General features: G+C 32.3%; 1 protein-coding gene across 1 annotated transcript; it reads left to right on the forward strand.

Annotated features, from left to right (window-relative positions):
- Positions 1–1,651: 1,651 nt before the first annotated feature.
- On the forward strand, positions 1,652–25,866 carry LOC108915183 (dorsal root ganglia homeobox protein-like; the record flags this gene model as incomplete). The annotated part of the gene is made up of 3 exons (XM_023456098.1): positions 1,652–1,745; positions 25,617–25,708; positions 25,765–25,866. Coding segments are annotated over exons 1-3 (288 nt in total), but the record flags the coding sequence as incomplete, so codon positions are not given.
- Positions 25,867–26,899: the final 1,033 nt, after the last annotated feature.

The following is a 26,899-nucleotide window of genomic DNA, read 5'->3' on the forward strand; positions in this document are numbered from 1 at the left end:
AATGGTTGTTAATGTTTTTGTTGTTCTTTCTATTTGTCACATGTTTAATTTGAATTGTATGTAAATAAAGGTTAGGTGTATTTACTCTGCTTTTGTTTTATATAATTAAACCATACATCCCCTCTACAAAGTTAGTAGCCAGCGCCTTCCGGTAAATTAAAAAAATGGATACACACAGCGTAGGTATTCCTTATGACGATCACATATTTTTGGCCACAACTACGTTTACTTATTTTTTGTCGAACCTAGGGTTGTTATACTACAACTGTTTAGTAGTTTATGACAATGGTATTTAAATTATAATTGAAAAAAAAATACTTTTGTTCAGGGCCGATATAATCAAGGGCGCTCTACTCTTGGATCTCCCAATTAGCTTACACATTATTAGATCTAATTTCAAATAACATGGTTTTTGCCCAAAAATTAGACAAATTTAATAAATTACAAAAAAGTTATTACAAAATACCGATATTCATCTCATAACTTCATTGGTAAAAACTATAAAAAAAATGTAGATTTGAGACATTATTTTTACATTATCTCTCCTAATTTGAAAGTTCATCATTTGCTGAACACGTTGTATACCGTCTAATTAATTTCAACACTGTATATCCTAATTAATCATTTATGAGTTATTTATTTTTGCACTCATGATTTAGTTAAAAAAAACCAAGTCTGAGTAAAAAATGACTCAATAATAGTTAAATTTTAATCATATTAGAAAAAGTCAACCTCTAAATTGGTTTTACATACTCAGAATAGAGTTAAAAGTCACTCAGTTGATAGTTAGCAGTAACTCGGATTTGAGTAAAACTCATTTCGGATGCAATAGTTTCACTCAGTTGTACTCATACTAATAGAGTGAAAATTTCACTCAATCGGGTGTGGACAGAAATTGATACATTATTGAATAAAATAGAGTGAAATTTTTTTACAGTGTAGTAACCTGAATATATGCGTCGGCCCATATATGTATGTGTATTGTGGGAATTAAAAAGCCGATTTTATGTGAATATGGCCTTATTAATAAAAATAATATTGGTGTCCTTAACATACTTGCGTAGAAACCAACTGCAAAAAAAATCAAGGGTACTTGGTGATTAGGGGGATTTAGAGACTGCACTCTTTGTACACGGTACTAGGTACTGTTCGCGGATGATTCTCTAAACAAAAAGAATACTAACATCTATATCTGCTGATATCCTCCGGAAACTAGCCTCCGGATTCTGCTCTATCTATGCTAACAATGCTTTTTATGCCTCAGGGGTAGTTTTTTCCAGAATCATGGGATCTGTTGAACCGCCATCAAGCAATTTTGAGCAGTCTTCAAAAAACACGAATTGAAGAGATTTGGCTGTTGGGATGAGCGTCAATATAAAGTCGTAACGCTTCTCTGGAATTCCCATTAGCACGACCATACATGAAATGCATGTCGGTTAATTCAGTGATACAGAAAACGGGCATAGTATGACAAAATATCTGTTGACAATAAGAAAAAAAAGTTAAAAAGAAAAATTAATGTTCCTCGTTTTAAAAATTCCGTACAATAGTTATTCAAATGGATTATTTTTCATATATAATAAGGTAAAATAAGGTAAAAGACATTTAAAATGTGTTTTTGTTACAGATTGCGGGTGGCGGTGGCAGGGGCATGTTCTGCTACCACTGCCCGCCCGCACTACATCCAGGAGCTCCACAACCGCGGCTGCCCACTTTGGAATATCCTTTTACCCCAACACATCCATGTAAGTATCAATTTTTTAAATTCTTATTTCCAATTTGACAGGCACTGGTTCCCATATAAAATCTGAAATTCTGGGTGTGTTATTTTACGAGCTAAATTTAGCGGAGCAGATTCTGGCTAAGTTAATTTTATTTATTATCTACCCTAGTTTAATCAATAATATGTACTCAGATTTAGATACTTAATAGATACATTTGGTGAGAGGACTTTTCTGTTCAAGAAAGGTTATTAGAAAAATTTGTCTAAACTGCTTTCTATTATGAAGTTATTTAATGGCGTGAAAGGACCCGGTACTAATTTGAAAAATTAGATATTTCTATTTTTGCAGCTAGAGCCTCCAATATAAAAAAATGTTAGGTCGTACTTGGAGACACATATTGTAGAAATATATGTTTTTATGGCTATCTGAAACATATCCATTTCTGTTACCTTGGTTTATTATATTTTAAATATGTTTATATGATTCACCCGAATTTGATAAAAATGAATATTTCCGTATGCTACTATATATAAATCACAACGAATACCATTTGCGAAATGTGATTCGTTCAAATTATCATATCATTCCGCATATAGATGATATCCTATTCTTGAAAGCTTTTCGAATAAAACGAGCTAATTTTAGATTAGGTTATTATTAATGATTTATATTGTCTGAAGCATTTTTAGTTATTTCACGTTTCTTTGATAAATCACTTACATAAAAAGCTTTTTAAAATATAGGATTCTTAAATTGATTTTCTATAAATGTCTCTACATTATCATATTTTCGTAGTTTCTCATATTGTTCTTTACAGTTTATACAATATTGGAAGTAATTTTTTATGTTCTTCAAATGAAACAATTTCAACATTTTTCAATTTGAAATTACATCATATACGTAATGTGGTAAATATTCTTTGTGTACAAAATCTACGGTAAATAAGATTTTACCTAATATTTGTTACATTAAAGTTGAATTTCCAACAAACAACAAGAAACCGATTATTTATATAATATTTATTTGCCGCTTATTTTGTACAAACAAAAAATGTATGAAATTCCAAATTTTTTCCAACTCTTAAATTATTAACTTCTTGGAAATTGTTAGTAGGTACTTGCCCAATAACATATTTTCCTATTAACAGTATTTATATTAATAGTCATTTGTTCCTTTTTGAGTACCATAGAGAAACGTCATAGTCATCAGTTGGGCAAATTCAATGTTATATTGAAGGCATATTTCCATTGTTATTTAAATGCACTTGTCATTCTTACAATATTAAAATAAAAGATACATAGTTGTTGTTAATGCTTAATTATTCATTAATGATAAAATAATGAATGCATATATTTTGGAATATGTAGTCACAAATCTCCGTCAATATTTTTAAATTATTATTCTCGTTAAGAACCTGTGCAGACATGTTTTCAATAGTTTTATGTTTTTGAGAAGACTGTCATAAATATTATGAGCAACGGTCGAACTGATATCCTTTTCCAGTTGAAAGCGTATTTTTTTGCTAACATAATGCATTAATAAATATAGAACTTCCAGTTTGCATCTGCCGAACTGATATAATTGATAGAACATCTAACATTAAACAAATAGGTTCCTATACAGTGCTTCGTATAAAATGTTTGATAAAAGTGTTGGGTTCACAACTAACATTTGTATAGTGGTATCGAGATGAGTTTAGCATACCTTTTTTAAAGTGAAAGCACTTAAAATCGTATATCAAACTGGTACTCTGCTTTTGCAAGACAGGATCAGATACATCAGGAAGCAACTAGAGGAAAATAAGAAACTTCTGAAAATCAATTTCCAATTTAGCAACAAATTATATATACACCCCATAGATCTAGTGGATAGACTGATCACCGAAGGAAAACACAAGAGAAAGTTAAAAATATGCAGCGGATGAAAGTTGAGAAGATACTAAATAGACTAAACAAGTCTCTGGTCATGATTACCCTATTCTCTGTGGAACTAAATGACGACACTATGAACGATGTTAAAACAGAAAATCGAAAATCATTAGCGTCTTGAAAACTACGTGTCAACATCTCCTGTGTGGAGTGGCGGAAGAAGGGCTGAGACAGAACATGCATTATGAACTGCTGGATCTTTGTAACTGAATCTAATCAGAAAAAAAGATGCTAGTTATCAGTGAAAATGAAGAAATCGTCATACTTCATCGTTTTTCTATCGATAAAGATGAACGGAATCCAATTATATTGAGAGTTTTATTGAGTTTTAAGACTACGTCGGTGCACATAAAATTATCAGTTAAAGAAGCTTTGGAAGAAGTTCATCGAAAATTAACGAGGAAATATATAAAAGTAGATTTTTGAAAAACGTGTGCACCTATGTGATCGGTTTTCTAAACAATTGAAGGATAAGCTATGACTTCTTTCTTATTCTTAGCCTTGTCATAATAATATCATTCATTGAGACCTTCGAAATAAAAGCCCTGAAGTCAGCAATTCTAAAAAAGTGTTGTAGTTCAGACGACACGTTTATCATTCATGGATACAACAAGAGCATTTCTGAATCACATTGATGAAATAAAATCAAACATCAGTTTCACCAATGCCAGTTGGACAAAACGGTACTTCTCCATTCTTACATGTCGTTCTCAAGAGGATAGCGCCATGTGCAAACCATTATATCTAGACGGCTTACAAATTTAGAGAGAATTTTTGAAGGGTAAGTAGAATACATTATTAACAAGCGATTTCAATAATCAAAATCTATTAAACTGCGAAAAAGTGCTTGAAGTTAATAATAAATCACAACTGTATATTTATTGAAAACCTTTAGAGTTCTCTCGATCCTATATAAAAAAAGGCGAATAATTGTTGCCATACCATATACTTTTTCATTCTGTTTTTGCTAGTTCCATTTTAGATAATCAGTTCTATTCAGTTTCCATTACGATAAACGTGTATCTTTATTTTTTAAGTTTCAAGCAATATTATTATTGAATGAGTGTTTAAACTAAGTTATTTTGTTTTTTGGATTTCCATCTGTAATTAAATTATTTTTTAGTTTTATCTTTTTGTGAAATATTAATCTACCTGCGGTTTGAGTGTACTAATAATCGTGAATAATCGTATTAAAATGGCCCACCATTCAGTAAAAATGAGTTAACGGACATGCTGGTAACGTATGGAGCCGCTGGCGAAAACTACGAATTAGCTGCACGGTTCTATGAACAGTTGTTTCTAAATCAGCATGGATCGCCACCAGCTAGGTTTTTAGCTGTAGTACAATATGTACGCGATACAGGATGTTTAAAACCTTCTGGCCTTGCAAGATATGTTCTAGCATCTGAAGTGCAAATGTTAATAGTTGAATATAATAATTCTACCTTGATCAGTAAGTGTGCTAAAGTTAGTACTAAATCAACACCAAAAACAACAGTTGTTTACAAGCGAAGTACTTTTAACAGACGAAGCTTGGTTAACTATCACAGAAAATCTGCATATTACTCGACAAACCGCAATTCGGAACGGATTTTCTGTTAACTGGACAAAAATTTTCCTTAACAGATTAGCTCAATAGTTACATATTTCCATAAGTTTAAACGATGGTACATACATACATATTTGGAGTTTCATCGGCAATTTACGACTTGCGTTAGATGCGAAATAAAGAGTGGACTTTCTGCACTATGGCGCTCCTCGTCATTTTCGTCAAGATATACGACGATTATGACACTAGGCTCTTGGCTAGGAAGTAGTGCCTTTTTGCCTTTTTTTGTGATACATAAGGTCTGCCGTCTATAAAACTGAAATCATAGAGGAATCAACACTTTACGTTTTTCTGCATCCAACAAAATTGGATATTTTACGCTCGGCTGAGTGGGCAAGGGGAAGGGATTATTTGCAGCAATTGTTGTAAACAGAGCAAGAGTTATCGAAAGACTCAAAGTTCTACAATTTACTAGTATTATTGTGGTAGGTAAATCTTGAAAAATATATACTGCTTGCAAAAAATATTTCTACTTATCAAATATCCTCTGCATTTGTAGACACACATGATACTGTTTTTTTTTTTAGTTATATCCATCCAGCTCTACATAAAAACTACTTCCCGTCTGTTTACCTGAAAGTTGCACCTTACAAGGTATACTTTGATTGAGATTCATATTTTTATAGGAAGGCTGCATTTGGCCCTTGGAAATAATTGTCATATTTTTTTTTCAAATCCAGTCATTAAAACAAATTGTTTCGTAATTTTCATACCTCAAACAACCGTTAGCTGCGGTGTACACGTACTTGTGGATTGTGACATTCATTGTTATTAAATCTCATAATTTACTTTTGTTCAATGGGTGCTTATCAGTAGCTTTATTCCACATTCATAAAAAAGTTATATTCTTTTAAATAAAATAAACTATAAACCGGTAAAAGTCATTTAACAGAAAACAGTAATATAAATGATGATAATAAATGAAATAAATAAAAATAAGTTTGTTTACATACTTGACTTTTAAAGCGTATGCTCAAATTCCTCCATTTCTGTCGAAACACGGCTCAACATGTCGCATCAGGGCACTGTCTTATCTTATCCATGTTCTGTCGTATTTGGTCCGCTGCTTTCTGCACTCTTTGACGTAGTTCTTCAACATTATTGGCAGGAGATGAGTAAACAAAAGATTTCATGGTTCCCCACAAACAAAAATTGATGGATTTAAACTTGGGGATCTTGATGGTTAAGGTACATGCTCGAAATGTTTATTCCACTTATACTAAACCGTTCTTCTTATATTCAGAGGTATATCTTCAAGTAAACATTTTAACATATTTTTCAAAAAATCAAAGTATTTCGTGATTGGCCATTATGTAAGGTCCCATCAGTGTGCAATAGTCAAAGCTTATTGAGAATAAGATTCAAAAACTAAATACAGTGCTTTAAAATAATAGTAATACCTGTTTCTATCAAAAACAAAATGAACAACATTTTGGCCAAATCCCATTGAATTGTTTTCCCAAGCTTGATAGCAACTTTTTTTATTTCCTAAATTTTTATTTTCTAATGTTTGTCTATTCTAATATGTAAAATTGTTTTACAATTAGTGAGGTATGCCTATCTACATACCATTATTAGTAAATAAATCATGCAAAAAATATTAATTTAAAAAAAACGCTAGAAAATGTTCAGTACTTCGTCTGTATTGACATCAAAAAAATATGCTGACTTTAAAATAACTGTTGTAAGTCATACAACAGCAATTTGTTTAATAAACTTATTTTCCATTACAGTTTTGCTTCCTTAATTTTAATCAGATGGTTTAAAAATTAACAAGTAGCAACACTGATAAATGCGCTGATACAACTGCATCCGAGTCATATATATTATCTGGTATTTTATAATTTTAGATTAATTTGGGATCACGTACTATTACTCCTAAAAACTGATCCCAACTAAAAGTAACGCCCTGTATTTTGAACCAAAATACAAGACAAAATTACTCTGTATATGAAATGGATTTTAAAACTTATGCTCTAAATATTCTCCGAGGTAGACCATCATCTAATATCACTTGACACATAATTAAAAATATTACCAACACTTGTTATACTTTTTACGTTTTTAATAAAATATACGGGTATAAAGTTAAATGGGATCAGTTAGAAAATTCGTCTACTCCAGTGCTAATTTTGAATAGAGAACGGTATTTTGGAAGTTAGTAATTATTCATTAATGCCCTTTTAAGTTACCTCTATATACCAGTAATCATCGTTAGCATAATGTAGAGAGCCACTAGATTTTATTGTACCTACTAGCCCCTAGAGATATAAGTCCCCTAATAACAAATTTCAGCACCACATGCCAGCTTGGGGTGGATTATACGAGTTATCACATTAGCTTGACCTCTCACAAAAAGGAATAAGTCCGACAACCTGTGATTATTATCTTTAATCTTATTCACAAAAGCGATATTGAATTACTGAGCTTACAATGTTGTTGTAAGAGTAAATGCAGTATTTACGCTACTGTAAGTACCCTAGAATCCAGTTTACATTGTAAATCAATATAAAAATTGGAAGGAGATAGTGCTTTATGTAAAAAAGACAGTATCGTTAATAATAGTATTGTACATTTTCTAGATTGTTTTCTTGAATGAATTAGAAAACAAAACAAAATATATATTTTATTATATCTAGATGTCATTCATATTATCCTTCATTGAAAGGATAGGTTTAGGAAAAAGATAGGGTAAATGGAGATGAAATGGACATCATTTTGAAAAAAAATATTATTTTTTTTTATTTTATTAACGAAAAAATCAACACAACTGAAACATTGAGCAACATTGTGGTAAAAGTGGAATCTTTAAAATATAAACTTTAACATACATAAAAAATAACTTAATGAAAAACTCCATCTATCCTACTTTACAGAGGAGAGATGGATAGAGGAGAGAACAGAAAAGGCGACAATGTAAATTTCTTCATACTTTGCATAAGCTAAAAAAAGTTGTGCATCTTTCTTGCAACAACGGTCGCACATATACTTGTCAAATATTTACAGATTTTTTACAGATATATTTACAAACATTTATTTGGATGGGATATGACAAATACTTTTACCACAAATATTTTTAAACGTTATATGCACGATGTGTACATTTACCAATTAGCTGTACGTCAGTCGCGTGTACTTGACATTTTGGAAAAATTCCATTCCGTAGAAATGAATCTTTGACGAATATTTGGCAAGTGAAGATATGTTTTCGAATGTATCGATATATACCATCCGCACGATACGACATCTCTTTAGGTTTGCCAAATATTTGCTAAGAGAATACATCACCTGCAACCAGCTTAAACAACCAAAGCATTAGTTTTTGTAATCAATCAAGGTTGTTGTCCTTATCTAGTGTAATATTTAGTATTTAACATTTTCTGCAGTTCTGCCAGATGAAAGTGACAATAAACTTTGGCGTTTTTTAGAATAGATATATTATCAACAGGGAGGAGAGAAGGATGGTTTTATTGATAGCAAAATCAAAATACGAATTCCACACAACATTCCATCTTCCGTGCTACACTCTGTGTTTGATAGTTGATTCTCTAGCTGAAAATAAAAAAAGGTTTAAATGAACGTAGATCTACATTTATTTTTAAAAATTTTGAAAATTATAAAATTTCACTATTTCTTCAGTTTTTTAAGATAATTCAACTCGGTACATTTATTTAGAGAGTGACACTTTCTTTGGAACTATGTCAACTTATTTTTCTTCAAATGTTTATGTTGCGACAGCACTGGTTCTTCTTTTAAGAACAGACAACTACGTTTCTGTATTATCGATAAATTTTTTAATATCACGAACTTTTTGTATACTTAACCATATTGATAGCATTTATCCAAATGCCAGGGTACATCATGCAAGTAAAGTAAGATTAAATATCTACGAGTAATTGTACACTTTTTTGTAATTCACCCAAAATGTAAATTTAGATTATCGATATATGATATTTACGACACCTAAAGTGTAAAATTACTAAGAAACACGAAAACTTTATAGTATTTTTAAGAAGAAAAATTGAACTTCATTAGTTTGTAATATTTTTAGAAAGGATAACTTTTTTACATACATAAATATTTTTCCAAGACAGATTAAATAACATATTTAGGTAGTTTAAAGACTATGCTATATTATTACTCCACAAATGAATGTAAACATGCCTACTGAACAACTAGCACACTTCTCTACACACGCGTGTAGTGTATTCTTTCCTAAGTCAATTGAATATGTATAAAACGCCCAGCAATAAAATTTAATGTGTTTCATAGGCGTCTCTAAAAAAGCTTTCTGCTAAAGGTAAAAAATTATAATAATTTGTATATAATGTGTAGAAAATTTCTATTATATGTTCATTTGGTCAACAACATATTTTAATTATTTATGTCCTCTAACAATTTTATTATATTGATGGTAAATTTCGTTTTGTTCGGTTTCAAAAGGTCTCTAAAATGCCATGTTGTAATAATAATAGTAAACAAAGTATCCCTCTTATTTCTCCCTTTCGCAATTGTAATATGAATGATTAGCTAATTGAAAGTGCCTATAATAAATTAAAATTACCTGAATCACACCAAATTCCGCTTTGCTGCTCTGCACTGCTAGGTAATTTGTTAACCACCTGTCAAGAACTGAGATTCATTGCCCAGTCGCCCAATGCGACTGTGTTATAAGCCATTTGCCCGCGCGCGCATTCTTTAACTGGGCGTATACAGGTACATTTCTACCATCTCCACATTTAATTCGACTAGACCTGTATATGGGTATGGCTAAATAAATATAGGAACAAGTTTTTCAAATATTTCAATGCCGAGTTGCTGCATCAGCGACCGAACCTGGTGCATGCTGCCAACCTCTTGGTTCTTCAATTGAGATCGGAAAGGCTATACATTGTAAAAACTAGACATTGTCAGTCGGATTGGTCGATCCAAACAGATCATGTAAATTCATACTTTTATTGGTATATTTACATCAAAATATTAAAAATACATAAGGGATTAAGAATAATACATTTTAAAATGTAAAAGGACAACGTAAAAGGTAAGAATACATAGCAAGAAGAAAATATGCATTTAAACGTATAGTTCTTCACAATGTATCATGTATGTTCAATTCATTTACATTTTTTGTGTATAAAAATTATTACAAATATGCTAAAGTCCTATGTGAATTTCCAGTTTTTTTTTAATATTCTATGTTAAAACAACACCTGCAATATCTAGTAAACATTTCATTTATCATCATGAACAGATAAAAATAATCTATCCAAAATATTATTAATGAGAAAACCACATACATATTTAAATAATTAAATAATATAAAAACAACATTTTTTCATCTTTGTTTGTTTCACGATAAAATAAGGGTGTCGTCAAATTTTTAAATTTGTTTTATTGTTGTAAAATGATGGAAAGAAGTGAATGCGACTACTAATTTACTTGTGCGTCATTACTCACCAGATATCAAAAATTTCTAATCTGCCTTACAAGTAAATACAAGCGTTATAGTAAAAATATTTATATGTAGTTTTAATAACCCGTTTATCAAAAACCGAACTTTTTTGTTTATCAATGAAGTATATTTCAGGTTTTAAGCTTAACCAAACATTTTAATGATATCCTACATGTTCAACAGATGTGATGTTTGGCTAAAGAGACAGATGGAACAAATCGGGTATAGCAAATAGGACTCTTAAAAAATTCCTAAGAAGTCAAATATTTTTTCTGTTTACTTAACAGAAGCAAAATGCAATTTTGTTAAATCGTTAAATACTCATATCGAAGAAAATATTAAATTATTGTATACAGAGTGTTAATAAAATAGTGTAAAATATTTAAGGAGGTGTGAGCCAAAATAAGCAGAAAAGTCTCAATAAACATGGGTCCGCAAAGTAACGGTTGCGGAAATATGGAATGTTTTATGTTTTTTAGCCCCTTTTTTATTTTGCAAAAACGTTGTGTATTTTCTTATAATAGTTGGTTGATGTTTAGTGAAATAAACAGTACGTATTTGACAGTTGTTCTCAGTGCACAAGTTTTCTTTCGCTATGGCTGGTTACTCTAACGCAGAATTAACAGACATGCATTTCATGTATGGTCGTGCTAATGGGAACGCCACCGAAGCGCGACGTCTTTATGTTGACGCTTATCCAAATCGCCAGATTCCTTCACAACGCATGTTTGGAAGAATTCACCAAAGATTGCGTGATACCGGTTCCTTGAGCAAACAGTGCCATTTATCCGGAAGACCAAGGTCGGTATCCACTCCTAGAGCAGAAGAAGAAATTCTAGCACTGGTAGAGCAGAATCCAGGTACGAGTGTGCGGAGAATATCAGCCGAGGTAGGAATTAGTGGTCCTCTTGTTTGGAGAATCCTTCACGAGCAACTGCTTTATCCATACCATGTGCAACGAGTACAGGCCTTAAATCCAATAAATGATCATCAAGCACGTTTGGTTTTTTGCCGCTGGTTTCTACGTCATGATGCTGAAGACCCTCGTTTTCTTGCAAACATTCTTTTTACTGATGAGGCCGGGTTCACAAGAAATGGAGTGTTTAATTTTCACAATACGCATATTTGGGCCGACGAAAATCCTCATGCTCTAATAGAATCTGGACATCAGGCACGTTTTTCATTAAACATTTGGATGGGTATTGTAGGTGACAGGTTTCTAGGTCCTGTTGTTTTACCAAACCGATTAACAGGCGCTGCTTACCTCAACTTTCTGCAGAACACACTGTATGAGTTTTTGGAAGACATTCCTTTGAATCAGAGGCAACAAATGTGGTTCCAGCATGATGGTGCTCCAGCTCATTTTTCCATGGCCGTTAGAGAGCATTTACACCAAACTTTTCCACATAGATGGGTAGGAAGGGCCGGACCTGTTTTATGGCCTCCAAGATCGCCTGATCTGAACCCTCTAGATTTCTTTGTTTGGGGATATTTGAAGACATTAGTGTATGGTACTCCTGTAAATAGCCTGGAAGAGCTGCAGCTACGGATTAATCAAAAGTGTCAAGAAATCCAAACCAAGGAGGGTGTTTTCGAAAGAGTTCGAATATCGTTGAGACGAAGATGTCGTGCCTGCTTGGAAATGGACGGAGGGCACTTTGAACATCTTCTGTAACTTTGTTTTTTGTTTGTTAAAAGCTTCCTTTGTCGGTTTATTCCTAATAAAATAAAATGTTTGAAAAACGAATAGTGGTCCATATCTCCGCAACCGTTACTTTGCGGACCCATGTTTATTAAGACTTTTCTGCTTATTTTGGTTCATACTATTACCTCCTGAAATATTTTACACTCTTTTTTAACACTCTGTATAAGAAACAAATATCTTTACTTGTCGTATTTTTTGCTAACAATATATTTAAATTTTTATTACTTAAACCTTATTCATAATTCAAATCGGATAAACTCACTCAATCACTACACCACTGACAATAATGACGGAGGAAGGGCGCCGTCAAATCCCTATTTTTATTAAATTTAGAGCATTATGCGTGATTATCGCATTTCGTCGCTGTTTCACGGCAAATGGAATGCGAAATCAGAAAGTAATAACAGTTGACAGGGATTGGTCGGAATGAAATGACACCTAATCGCATCTCCGCAGAGAGTGTCGATGGAAACCAAACAATGCCCTTTGTGAAATTTGCAATACTGCTTTATTGTATAACGTTCTGATGTGCCGCGACAAATTACATGTGATTCCATTGATTAATGCCTATCGCTGCCCTGGATTATCGAAGATTGGCATTCTTTGAATTCCGAATAAATCTCTTGATGTGCCGGGCGAGGGCGTTGGATTTTTATGAATTTATACACACAGATAAAAACCCAGCATGGTTATAGGATATAATAATTTATTAGAAAAATCTGTTTTTGAGAACATGTGCGAGCGATAAAAAGATGTTAAAGGGTACTTTTAACAAATTTAATTATGTTTTTCTTAAAGTTTTATGTGAGATGAGATTAGAAGTAAATGAATACTTTATTATAAAATACTATCAGCAATATACAAGATACCTGGATATCATGACCAAAAAATTTCTAAGACTCATTTTCGAGAAAACAGTATTAAGGGAGTTAGGTAACCGCAAACTTATTTTTTTTTTGTTTAATATTATAAAACAACGCCACAAAATAAAAAGAATGGTCCAGATCAATGTATTCCATGAATCCGAGTCTAAAATAGATCTCCGGGATCAGCTCGTGTTTTGACCATAAAATCAAGAAACTCCTCTAGAGTGCGGTTTTCCAGATTACAAACTGATTTTATTGATCACTGATTGGATAACAGAACATACAACTCTATAATTTCATAGGTTCATAACCCCGTAACCCCATCTGATTTGTTAGTGTTTCGAACCCCGACCCTAACATCTAGAAACTCCTTTAGAAAGCAGTTCTCGAGAGTTCAAACCTTCTTAAGCAGTCAATGACTGCAAAAACTTAAAATCCATATACTCATTGAACCATAACCTCTAACCTGTTATTTGAACAACTTTGATAACGAAAACTCAGTAGTACTATTATGATGTTGGAGCTTGTATGCCCCGGAGCTTGTCTGCTCCAGAGTTTGTCTGCACCGGGTTAAGAAAGTTACAAGACTGCGGATTCAAATCCTCAGAGTTTTGTAGTCCTCATTCACCCAGTTTGTGGGGTTACGCGGTTATTGGGTTATGGATTTAAGGAAGTTTGCCAAGTCATAATCATGTAGTTTCGAACCTCTGTGTTGTAGAAGTGTAGAACCACATGTTTCATGGTTCTACATTCGAGCACATCCCGAGTTATGGGGTTACTGAGTACCGGCCTTACGAGGTTAACGGGTGATGTGGTAATGGAGTCACAGATGACGGGGTCACGGGATCATGGGGTCACGGGGTCATGGGGTCACGGGGTTATGGATGAAGAGGATGAAGTCGAAAACCGATGAAGGACAAGTCACCCAAATACATTGTTCCAAACTTCTTTATTTCAAATAAATCTTTGTCTTAAAAAATATATATTATAACACTGAAAAGGTGTATATTATAAAATGTGTTTATTTTTTGGTAAATCCATTTTTTAAGTCAAAGCTTGATTATTTCCACGATTTCCTCATTGAAAAACTTCACAGATCATTATTAAGTGGTCAGATTGTGTCTTGTACTGTTTCTTAACTGTTAAAAAGAATCTTGAAATTCAGTGTACAAATAAACTCAATCTTACATGAACGTAAAATAATTAGAACATTAGACAGGATGTAAATAAAATATTTGATTCAATTCAAAGCCATTTTATCTATACCGAAAGAACAGTGCCTCATAAAGAAATGGCATTTGATCACCCTTGGCCGACAGCCAGTTCAAGACTAACCATTATGTCCTCCACTGAAAAAATAACCCCTTTTTCACTAATTATTTCGGTATTCAGGGTGCACACTATATACATATAGCAAACGTGACAATGCCACTTGATAAATTACGGTGTGGTTAAGGAAACTTCATTATACAGGGCTGAAAAATCCACATGGTCCATCTGCCTTTACATGAGAGCGACAAAGTAAAGTAAAGAAATCCGTGCGATAGACAAGGATGGCTATAGTGAAGACATTTCATAATCTGAATAGTCACCGCCCGTTTCGGGTTAGAAGTGGGAGTGACTATTCAGATTATGAAACGTCTTCAATGTAACCATCCTTGTCTATCGCACGGATTTCTATGACTTACTTTATCGCTCTCACGTAACGGCCGATGTACCATGGGGACTTTCCGAACCTGTATATCACAAGTGAAAAATTTGTATAATAATAATTTATCATACCTAAATAGCAATAACAACATATGAGTATGAATATTGTACTTATATAAATTAAATGTAAAAACATGAACGTTAACACCCTGTAAACAAGAGCATATTGACTAAACTTACTAAATTATATTTGTTAAAATTGTTTAATGCTAGATTAAATTTGAGATTAATAGTTAACACATTTCAAAATAAATATAATATCGGCACTAATTATACCAATTTTCCGGGATTGAGGCCAAATATTAATCGAAATTCTATTTGGAAACGGCCGGAGAGTTTCTACATGTGTGAAAAAGAGGAAATGTAATATTTAGTTAATATTTGGCATGTTGTAAGCTTCTTGCAAACCTAATAATCCTAACAGAATTTGTGTTACATGGAGTTATCTCGTTTCTGCCGAAATCCACTTTGAAACTTTCTAACTTTGACCTGTGGTCACTTCTTCATCTAATTACCTAAGACGTTTCTCGGAGAAATAAGTTGTGAAGAGAAATTATGTTTTATACAGGGTGAATGTATAATTTATTGAATATAAAAATGAATATTCTATTGATCGTAAAATACAATTTTCTATGAATAATATTCATAATTTCACTCTTATTAAATATTTATTTGAAGCTATAAGTAGATTAGAAAAATTTAAGGAATAAAAATCGGTAAAGTAACAAATTTCACTTATTTAATGAACTATGAAATGTGTAAAAACTATATCACTATTATTTTTTCATTACCATATTTAATATTTACTTTTTGTTTAATTGGGTACTTTGCCGACTAAGTATGCAGATGAAAGTTAAAAACTAGGCCAGTGGGTGTTCAGTAAAATTAATAGGCGCATTTAATCCTTGTCATATTTCTAATAAGAAAAGGTATATTAGATATATTTATTTTCTTCATAGAATAGACCATGTTTGAGTTATATTTATTTTTATTTTTAATTTTAAAATATATGCTAATATTTCTAATATTTTTGAATAGTGGGCTGTTACTGTTATTTAGTAAACGTGATATTAATTTCACAAGCGATTAAATTACTTACTTAAGAAATTCTATTTACTTTTTACATTGCAACTCTAAAGAGTTTAAAATTATGTATTCCAATTTTGAAATGGCAGATATACATTTTATTTACGGTAAAGTAAACGGAAATGAAAATAGAGCTAAAAAGTTATATCAAGGAACATTTCCAAAACGAAGAATATTTATTGAAATTTATCATGTACCTATGGACCATTCTTACATCAATAAAGTTCCGGGTGGCCCATTACCAACACCATAATTGGAGGAGGCTATATTAATAGAGATTGAAAGTAGTCCCCACATTGGCACAAGAAACATTGCACGTGATCTTCCAGTGAAACATAAAACAATTTGGACAATTTTGAAAGACCAGTTACAAACACATACAACGTGCAAGTTTTTATTCCAATTTTCCCCTCCGAATATAAATACGTCGATGGATGCCAAATATGTTTATTACTTTTTCAGTCAGGTTTTGTTTACAAATTATTATAATAATGACTTTTATGTAGATGAAAATACTCCACTTGAATTGAAAGTAGGGACCAGTACTGGTTTTCAATAAATGAGTAGGCATTGTGGGTCATTTCTTAATTGTTTCAATTTTTCTACCATTGAGATTTAATGGGGATACTTATAAAGAACTGTTATAAAATTAGATGAATCAAGTTCTGGAAATTGTTCCAGTCACAGCCAGACAGAATATTGTGTTTATGTGTTTATGACGGAACGCTAGTTGATTTCAGTATTTTTTTTTTTCAAGCAATGGATGAGATGAAATTGACTCTACCTTTGGCCTGCTCGATCCCCTGACTTAAATCTGTTTGATTACTTTTTATGGGTTGACGGCTCAGTAGAGCTGATCTCTTGTTGGGAAGATACACAAAGGGCCCAATGACGCCTAAGCGCTGTAGCTCAGTATACTGAGTTACCCTCCAAATTGTTCCTGAATCCAGAATGGGATCATCTCAAATCCACTGTTTATGAAACACCAATAGAAAATAGAGCGGATTTAAGACAATGAATCATAAGTGTATGACAGCAAGTCAGACAGATATGCCTAAAATGTTTGAAAATCTAATGGGTTTTTCAATAAGAATGATATGATTTTGAAACGATATGGTAACCACGGTGAACACTTCGGCGCCAAAGAAAATTGGTCCAAATAATCGCCCTTCTTTGCTTGCCATTCGTCGCATTGTTGAGAAATTTGAAAATAATTTTACTCCTCACGATGGCGATGTAATAACACTAGTAAGACGTCGAAATGACAGAACTATTGAGAATATTGCTGCTGTAAGAGCTAGTGTTACAGAGGATCTAAATTTATTAATTCCTCGTCATGTTCAACAGTTAAGGCTTAAAAATACGACAGCTTAGCGGATTTTGCAGAAAGACTTGAATTTACACCCGTATAAAATTGTTTTGACCCAAGAACTTAAGCCACAGGACCATCGTCGGCGTCGAGAATTTGGGATCCTAATTTTGCAAAAAAGAAATCTTTTCAGATGAAGCTCATTTTTGGTTAAGTGGATATGTTAAGGACGGGATTTTGTACAAAAAATATCGCCCAGCGTGAGTCACGAAACGGTACCCCGGCAAGTGCTGCTCTAGCTCTAGCGGCCAACGCTTCAAGGTGTGTTGTTTAATAACACGCTGGGCGATATTTTAACAGGCCTCGCGCCCGATTGTTCAGGAACGGCTCCAATTTGTGTACATACAGTCTTATAAGGAAAGAGAGTAAAGATTTTATTAATCATTAATAGATTATCGAGGACAATAATAATTTTTTTATTAAGTAGGCAATAATTTTTAGTTAATAAGCTTAAACAATCTTAGAATTACCATTCCTTTATTATAAAAGCAGATATAATTTTTAAAATTACAAGTAGTTTCATCTTCAAAAGCTTAAAAAACGTATAACAGGATAACAGGAATAGTCAACAGTCTAATGTTTATATTTTCACGTTAACAATCCGATACGTAAATTACCTGCTATTTTCAGTAAAAATGATTTAACTTGAATTATTTTTTTACTTTGGTGAGTCGTATTAATTTAAAAAACACTGCCTAATTACTAAAATATATAGAAACTTGCTACTAATTACGTTTGGAGAATAATATGTAGTAGGGTGGTCCAAAAAAAAAAAACGATTTTTTTTCGTGTCTCTTGTGAAAATATGTAAGTTTATCATGTTTTAAGAGCCCCCTCAAAAAATCAGCTCAAAAAATTTTTTTAAAGGTCGCTCAAGATTTTTAAAAATTTCTAAAATCGTCAAAAATTGAATTTTTTTTTAATTTTTTTCCCGTTATTTTATCATTTTCTAGGTTGAAAAAAATCTCGATTCTGACAATTTCAAATCGATATTTTAATTTCTAAAGGTCACTCATAATTATTTTAATTTTCAGAGTTGAGCGACCTCTAAAAAATAAAAAATTTAAAAAAAATTAAAAAATTATAAATATTTGATACTCACAGTGCGGTAGTAAATTTTGCCTCGAAACATTTATTAAGTGTCTCGTAATTAATTTCTATTATTTTGTTGATCAAATTTAATGAAAAAAAATTGTTACTTCGTTGATATTTATTTTTTAGAGGTCGCTTGAAAACGTATAACAGGAAAAAAAATTAGACAAAAATAATTCTAATTTTACTGACTATAAGTCGCACTATCGTCTTTAGTACTGTGAAGGTCATTTGTCTCGAAAGCTCTTTTTTTATTTTTAAGCAAAACAGAAGGGGATGCTATCTCCGTAAACAACAATCTGAAAAAATTTGTTAAAATAATACAGTTATAAAGGCTATACTGTATACTCTGCATCGGACCGTGAACGCAATTGACCATACCGATACTGTTTTTAAGAATATCATATTTATAACTGTATTATTTTAACATATTTTTTCAAATTGTTGTTTACAGTTATTTGCTACCTGTCAGTTTTTTCTTTTTTTAAAGAATGCCATATTTACGGAGATAGCACTCCCTTATGTTTCACTTAAAAATAAAAAAAGAAGACCTTTTGAGACAAATGACCTTTACAATATTAAAGACAATGGTTCAACTTATCGTTAGTAAAAATTGGATTTTTTTTATCAGTTAACAAAAAAATTAAGACGAGTTAAAGTGAGAGGTACCAATAATTTTATATGCAGAAAACCGTGATTTTTTCAACATTTTTATTAATAACTAACAAATGGGATAACGAAACCAACTGAAATTTTAGCACACAATAGAGTAATAGTGAGGCTATATATGGTCCAAATTTCAAATTTTTTGCCCCTACGTTTTCTTAATATCGGTTTCCAAACTCAGGGGTCTATTTCATTTATTTCGATAGTAAGTGACTAAAATAAGCAAAAGTTGATTGTCAAGACAATATGAAATTAAAATCGTGTTAGTTATATTTATATTCAAGAATGTATAATTTTTTTGGTCGTAACTTTTTTCATTAAATATCCAGTGGTTTCCTTCTTACCGCTAAGTAGCTTGAAGATTTGTAGATTTGTAGATTGAAGAAGAAATCTATCTGAGCCAGGCTAATTTTTAAGCTGTAAATTTATTAAAACATAAATAACGATTTTATGTGGGACACCCTGTACGTAAAATTTAATCTTTATTATTAATAAAGACAAATTAGTACATATTATTGTTTTTTTATGCGTTATATTTTCGTACTATTTAAGCTTTACAAAATCATTACTTAGGTACTACTAGGTATATCAAAGATAATATTAGACTTATTATGCTTTATTTTAGAACGCATTTATAATAAACCAACTCTGTGTTTTCACTTTCATTTTCAAGGGTAGCGACACCTGTGAGAGAGTGTACAAACTAATTATATCGAAAATTGTTAGAAATATCTTGTGTATAGGTAGGAAACTCGACAATTCTGATTTAGATACATATTAAAAATGGAGTCGGGTGTAAAATGTTGTCATTTCACTTGAGGACACAAATTATAGAACTATTAATAAATATTAATCTGAAAATTAAATACAAATGATCCTAGGTGTCCGTTCTAGTGAGTGAAGTAGTTTGGTTATTGTGCCTAACCTAGTTCCGTTGTAAATGGAATATATTGGCAGACTAACAGTATGGTTAAAATTGAGGTACTTTGGCATTTATTTAAATTATTCTTCTGTTCTCATGAGCATTGAAATTTATCTCACTCACTAGCGGGAACCATTGCGAATACATTGATATATAATAATATTCAATTATGTTAGTTTCTTCGACGATTTGTGTCCTCATCTGAAGCTCTGTTACACGGTAAAAATATACATACTAAATCGCCCCCTTAACAAGCAAGATTGCCAGTTTTGGTGTGAAAACAATCCATTCATTCAGATTCACGAGAAGTCTTTGTATCCGCTCAAGGTAAGTGTATGGTGTGGTTTATGGCATGGTGGCATCATCGGACCATTTTTTTCCCCAAAATGCGGTAAGAGATGCAGTTACAGTGGATGGTGAACGATACCGACAAATGTTAAGAATTTTTTTGTGGCCAAATTTAGATGCACTTGATGTGGAGGATATGTGGTTCCAGTAAGATGGTGCCACATGTCACACTGCTCATGAAACTATCGAGTTATTGCAAGAGAAGTTTGACGAAAGGATAATTTCAAAGAATGCAACTGTTCACTGGCCTCCAAGAAGCCGGAATTTAACTCCTTTAGATTACTTCCTTTGGCGCTATTTGAAACCTAAAGTCTATGCAAACAAACCACAAACAGTTGATGCATTAAGATTGAACATTGAACATCCGAAATAATTTTAGTTTCATTTCATTTTAAATTCATATCGTTTTCATTGAAAAACCCTTTACGACACTTGTTGAGGCGAAGATCGTCTTGTATGTTACTGCCAATGGTAGACATTTTCAGCACCTGCTATAACAAATTTGTTTTTTTTCTTATAATAATTAAGATAGCTAATATTTTATTATGTTCATTTTAAATTAATTTGGAATGAAAAGTAAATAATAAAATTCAGAAACACTGTACTTTAGAAAGAAAATGCAATAGAGCTTTTTTATTAGAAATATGACAGGAAATTGTATATTAATTTTAAATAACCGGAAATGTTTAGTTTAATGTTCGAATGTACTTTCAATTCATATGTAATGAACATATTACTATCATTTGATAGGTATATCAAATTAGTAGCAAAACTTTACATTTGCGATGAAACGTTAACCGTAAAACCGTCTTCCAAATTACCGTAACTGATACGTAACGAAATTTAAAAAAAGAGGCTCAAAAATTCAGCCTAATAATATTCAATATAAAAGTTTTAAAAAATTCAAATGAGAAAACGAGATTACATTTCTGTGTGCTTTCATCATCTGAAGAGGCCAGCGGTAACTTTTTGAGCAGAATCCGCCGCATCAGAACTTTAATTTCAGTTATGCGTAATATGATTACCGCCATGCTGAGGATATATTAATTAAAATCTCATGTTTAATTCAGAGAAATTGTATATTTAATCTTATAATCTGCTCAGCTCTCCGCGAATTAAAACCGCGCGCAAACATCGCTTATTTCAAACTCATCAAACATTTAACGTTTTATTGATTTAATATTAACATCCGGTTTGCTGCAGCGCTGAAATTACTTTTATTATTGTAATCAAGCTTTTTACCTTCTCTTCTTCATTACACGACTATTAATTTTGTAGAACTATGCTATGTCAGTGAAATTTATAATATTGCAATTAATTTAAAAAGCTCTACATCTGACATACTAAATAACGCTGACTTATTGAAGAAATCAGTTCCGTTTTTAATATGATAGTTCCATTGCTGCACCTAAGTAAGGGTATTCTTCCAAATGTTCTCAATATGTCAAAGGTTCCTCTAAGTAAATATACCTCTATATACCTTACCTTCAATTGAAATTTATAAATCTGTGCACTCTATGTATGGTCTACTATATCTAAACGTATTGTCCACAAATACGTTGAAAATTTTAATGTATTCTTAAAAGTACAAAGGGGTTTTCGTAAAAATCATTGAACTCAAACTGCAGTCATATGCCTATTAGAAAAATTATGGTTTCTAACTTCTAATTTGAACATGTAACTACTATACACAGATTTATTGTCCTCCCTAATGAGCTCCGAAATCTTTTCAGCGGATGCATCTACTTTATTTAAAATCTTGAGCACAATTTCACTTCCTCGACATCATAGTTGCCTTCCTCTGAAAATAGTTTCATCACTTTTTTAAATTTCATGGTAGAGGGTTTTATTTATGCACCCAAATCATCAACTACTTTGGCTACTTTCAAAATTACTACTTATTTGAACCTTTGAATGTGATTGGACTTGAACCTTTGAATATGACTGGATCTGTTCACGTTTAGGATATGCTTAATATTTGTGTTTGTTATTAGCGAAAGTATTGATGACATCATTGTACTTATCTTCATTCAAACATTAAGTTTTCACTAGAGTCTTTAGTTCTAATTCTACAGCCATTTAATGATATATAGAATATTGTGTCCTTTTGAATAGGGTAAGTTTGACGTTCAGTATGTCTTTTATTTTGCCACATTAGCTTTTAATCCACTTTTCCGCATCAGTAGCGATTTCAGCTCAATCACAACTTAAACAGTGCACAGTCCAAACGTCCAGTTACTGACAGTGTGAACTTCGTATCTGCAGAACAGCGTCTGATGCGGTATCAGTTCTTCGGTTAGATCCATATGGCTCTCTTGGCTGGACCTTTTCCTTTGAGTCTTAGGGTCGATCTCTTCGTCCGGCAGATGTAATACCAGAAACCTTTTTATTTCTGCCATAAGCACGTCTATTTCCAATAGTCGAGTTGAGTTCTCTATATATTTCGGTGACCTTCTGTTCCTCGACGTTATGGATGCAGTGCAGTTCTTCTACTTTGTCCTTTCTTAACTCCACCCAAATATTTTTCCAGTTTTTGTTCTGTAGGGCATTGTCGTAACTTATCCAATATTTAGTTTACTTTCAAAGCCTTCTTCTGTAACTAGATTTTTCTCATGGAATTGCTGACGTCTTTCAAAACCAATTCTTGAACTTTCCATTCTAACAAAATGGTTGTCCCAAAGATACGTTTCTTCACGACGGCCGTAAGTTTCCTTCAATGTATCTTCTATGGAGCTGATTACTTTGCCTCAAACTTTCTTAATTGTTTAACATTCCTTTTCGTCCTTAATGTCTTTATATCCAATTCCCTAAAGAATCTGTGGACTACAAACAGCATGACTGCCTTGTAGATGTTCACTATGTACTTGGCGCTTCTGTCTAGACAAGCCATGGTCACCTTCACATCTTGCAGCCATCTTGTTCTTTCGGTCGACTTTTACATAAATCTGGCTTAGTTTGAATTGCAGAACCATTTTTTTCGCGTCGTACTCTTCTGTTTATCTGGGCGTAGGTGGTGTCTTTGAAACCGGGTAATGAGCCCATTTTGGATTCTTCTGACTATTGAGTAGCATCATTTTTAAGATGCCTCTGAAATTTTTCCTTGATTTCGTATAATTTTTGCATCCACATTTTTATGTCGTTTCATCTCGACTTGCAGTTCCAATTAATTTTCATAATTGTTTAGTGTTATTTGGTTAATTCTTAATATTTCAATTTCGAAAAATTCCTTCACTTCAAAAGGTAGATTGTAGGAAATATTCACCAATTTGTCATATGTTTCTCTTAACATCTTCTTTAATTCGTCACCTCGCTGTTTTTTCTATTCCAACCAGGGTCTAATATAATTCATTCACATTGGCTTTTCCAGTCTCATTATAGTTTAAGACCTTTTGGCTAATATTTTGGAAATAATATGATTCATCTACGGCAAATATTAAAATTGTCTTTAAAATACATGCATACAAATTAAAACAGTATAAGAAGAACTGTCATTCTTAAAAATAAACTTACGGTACATTTAAAGCTAGAGTTCAAGTACATAGATTTGAAACAAGGTGTATAATGCTCTTTGTGTGGCATCCACTTGTCATGGATGTAAGATTTTATTTCCTTCATTGAATGTTACGCACGTAGGCTGAAACTAAGTGATAATTCTGCGCGCGTCCCAGGTCAGAGGTTATTAATGCGCTTTGTGATGATATGATTATGCGTTAATGGTACCTGTTATAGGCCTCCATTATCTCCATTGTTCGCACTTTAAAGAATCACCCAAGTTGTGTGTAATCAGAGAGACACACATTAAAAGTATCAGGAAGAAATAATTCTTTTAAAGTACGCTTAGTCCAAGAAAACGAAGTGAAATAATTATAGCTACGAAATGTATTGGTTGGATTGGTAATGTTATGTAAGCTCTGGTCATAACCAGTATATAACGACTCATATACAGTAAATAATTAAAAAAATTTCATCTGATGACTTTATCAGAGACATTAATAATATCGACTGGGACAACATATATTACATTAACAATATTAACGAGAAAGTTGAGGTTCTTAGTCAGGATATATCTACATTCCGTATTAATTTTATGCCTGTTTTAGCAAAGAAATATATCCCCATTGTTTTAAGCGGACAAAAGTTAGATTTTTATATAAAAAGGCGATACAGATGTAATTAATTGACAACTATCGGCTAATTTCAATGATTCAAATTTTTTGTTAAGTTATAGAGGTATTATTCAAAAATAAATAGTACAATTTTCTTGAAAACAGTTTTATTCTATGTGATAGTCAATTTGGTTTTAGACCTATACGTTCTACATCTGATACTGTGCGAGGCGTCGCACGTCGTGAGGGATGAGGTCGGGGGTTTTGAGGTGGGTGATAAGGCGGATCCACACGACTTACTGTTAAAAAAGTTGCAATATTATGGGATAACTGATTTGGCATTAACATTGCTTAAGTCTTATCTACAGGAGAGACCACAGTGTATTATGACCGGTAAAGTATGAAGTAATTCAGCACGATGTACCGCAGGGTTCCATTATTGGACCAATATTATGTTTGATTTTTATTAATGACATCCAGTATTTTTTGTCACCTGAAAAATATATTTTATTTGTCGACGACACCACTTTAGTTGTGTTACACAAGGATGTATTTTTCACAGTTTCGGAACAGGTAGAGAAAAGTGGTTTGTTAGTTATAAACTCAAAGCAAATGTTAATAAAACTTTTTTTTCCTTAAATCGAGCTAATACAAAGAGTTACTGTTTAAAGCTGTTGTGTGTGATTTCGGATGATGGTTTAGATTGGATATATTCAATACCTCATGAAGATGCTTCCAAGCATTACTCTTAATTCGACATTAATTTTAGGTATTTTATTCACGTGAGTGTGCAATTTCATAATTCAATATTTACCTTATCGAATGCGTTTTATAGCCACTTATTTTTACTATGACATATATGAGTATTAGAGCCCGTGTACTGTACTTAACCAATATTCTGATTTATCGTCTATAATGTATATATTCAGCAGCGAATGAATTTCAAGGAAACAAAATAATTTTTCAGTTGATGTCATTTTCATAGATTTAGTTGATTCTTTTTAAGATCTTTATGAAAATTTCCTTTTTTCAGACACAAGTTACTCTTACCATCCTGCAATCCACGACGACACTTTCGTTAGAAGGAAACAAAGGCGGAATAGGACGACATTCACCTTGCAACAGGTAGGTACAGCTGTATAATGCAAAAAATATTCTAATCTGGAAATATGATTTTGTAGCTAGAGGAGTTGGAAAGTGCTTTTGCGCAAACACACTATCCAGATGTTTTTACTAGAGAAGATTTAGCGATGAAGATTAACTTGACGGAAGCTAGGGTTCAGGTATGTAAATGACCTTAATTAATACAGCGTATTCCAGTTTAGAGGAATCAGGGGAAAATCAAGTTATTTTCCTACGTACAATATAATAGGCATATATTAGGAAAAGTTAATGCAGAGCGGTTAGAAATAAAATTTCGTAGTAAAAACGACCAAGATAAATCATTGGAAATTGTTTTTGATTTCCAAAGTTTGTAAATACACTTCTTTTGGAACCAGCCGTGCTGCGACGCGTTTTTTACCCAAAACATCAATTAAAATAGCGCGAACTGATTCATGAAATATGTTTAGTTTATATATCATTCCTCTTAAACTATAATGACGATTTGCAAGCACCATTTACTTCAATTGATTGATGTTTTCTTCAGTTGAAGACGTTGAAAGACGATCAGAAAGTAACAAATCATCAATCACTTCTCGACCATGTTTGAATACTTTGTACTATTCGTATGCTTCAGTTTTCGATAAAACTGAATTATCGTACGTCTTTTCCAACATTTTCAACGATTAATCATACAAAATTCAGTAGGTAGCACAAAATTTTAGGCAAACTCAACTCAATAACATTGTCCATAATAAAAATCGCAGAAAACACACTTTAGGTGGACTAATAAAATTTACAGCTGTAAATAAATTACTTACTTACGACTGATCGCGCTCAAACTTCTCGACAGAGTAAAGTACATCTTCTTTCCACCAAAAAAGAAATTTAAATCTACTTTATGCGGAATTTGTAAATAACAAACATACATATTACTTATTACAATAGTGGGTGAAATTTGGATGGCTTGGAAGAAAAAAAACCTGTATCGTGCATATAAGTTTGTCGACAATAAAAAATTAAAACAGCATATCAAAATTTGAACCTTAGCTCTTTTTTTGTTATTAAATTTTTTTCCCAAACTTTATCTTGTAAAAGGTTTCCCAGCACATGTTCACAGAACCCTTTTTTTGTTAATTTGTGACATAGAAATGTCATTAAAACTATTTTAGTTAGACCTGGATAATACCAGCTACGGGAAATTGTAAACACGTA

Source organism: Anoplophora glabripennis, unplaced genomic scaffold (genome assembly GCF_000390285.2).
Source record: "Anoplophora glabripennis isolate ALB-LARVAE unplaced genomic scaffold, Agla_2.0 scaffold1173, whole genome shotgun sequence".
Classification (NCBI taxonomy): Eukaryota; Metazoa; Arthropoda; class Insecta; order Coleoptera; family Cerambycidae; genus Anoplophora; species Anoplophora glabripennis.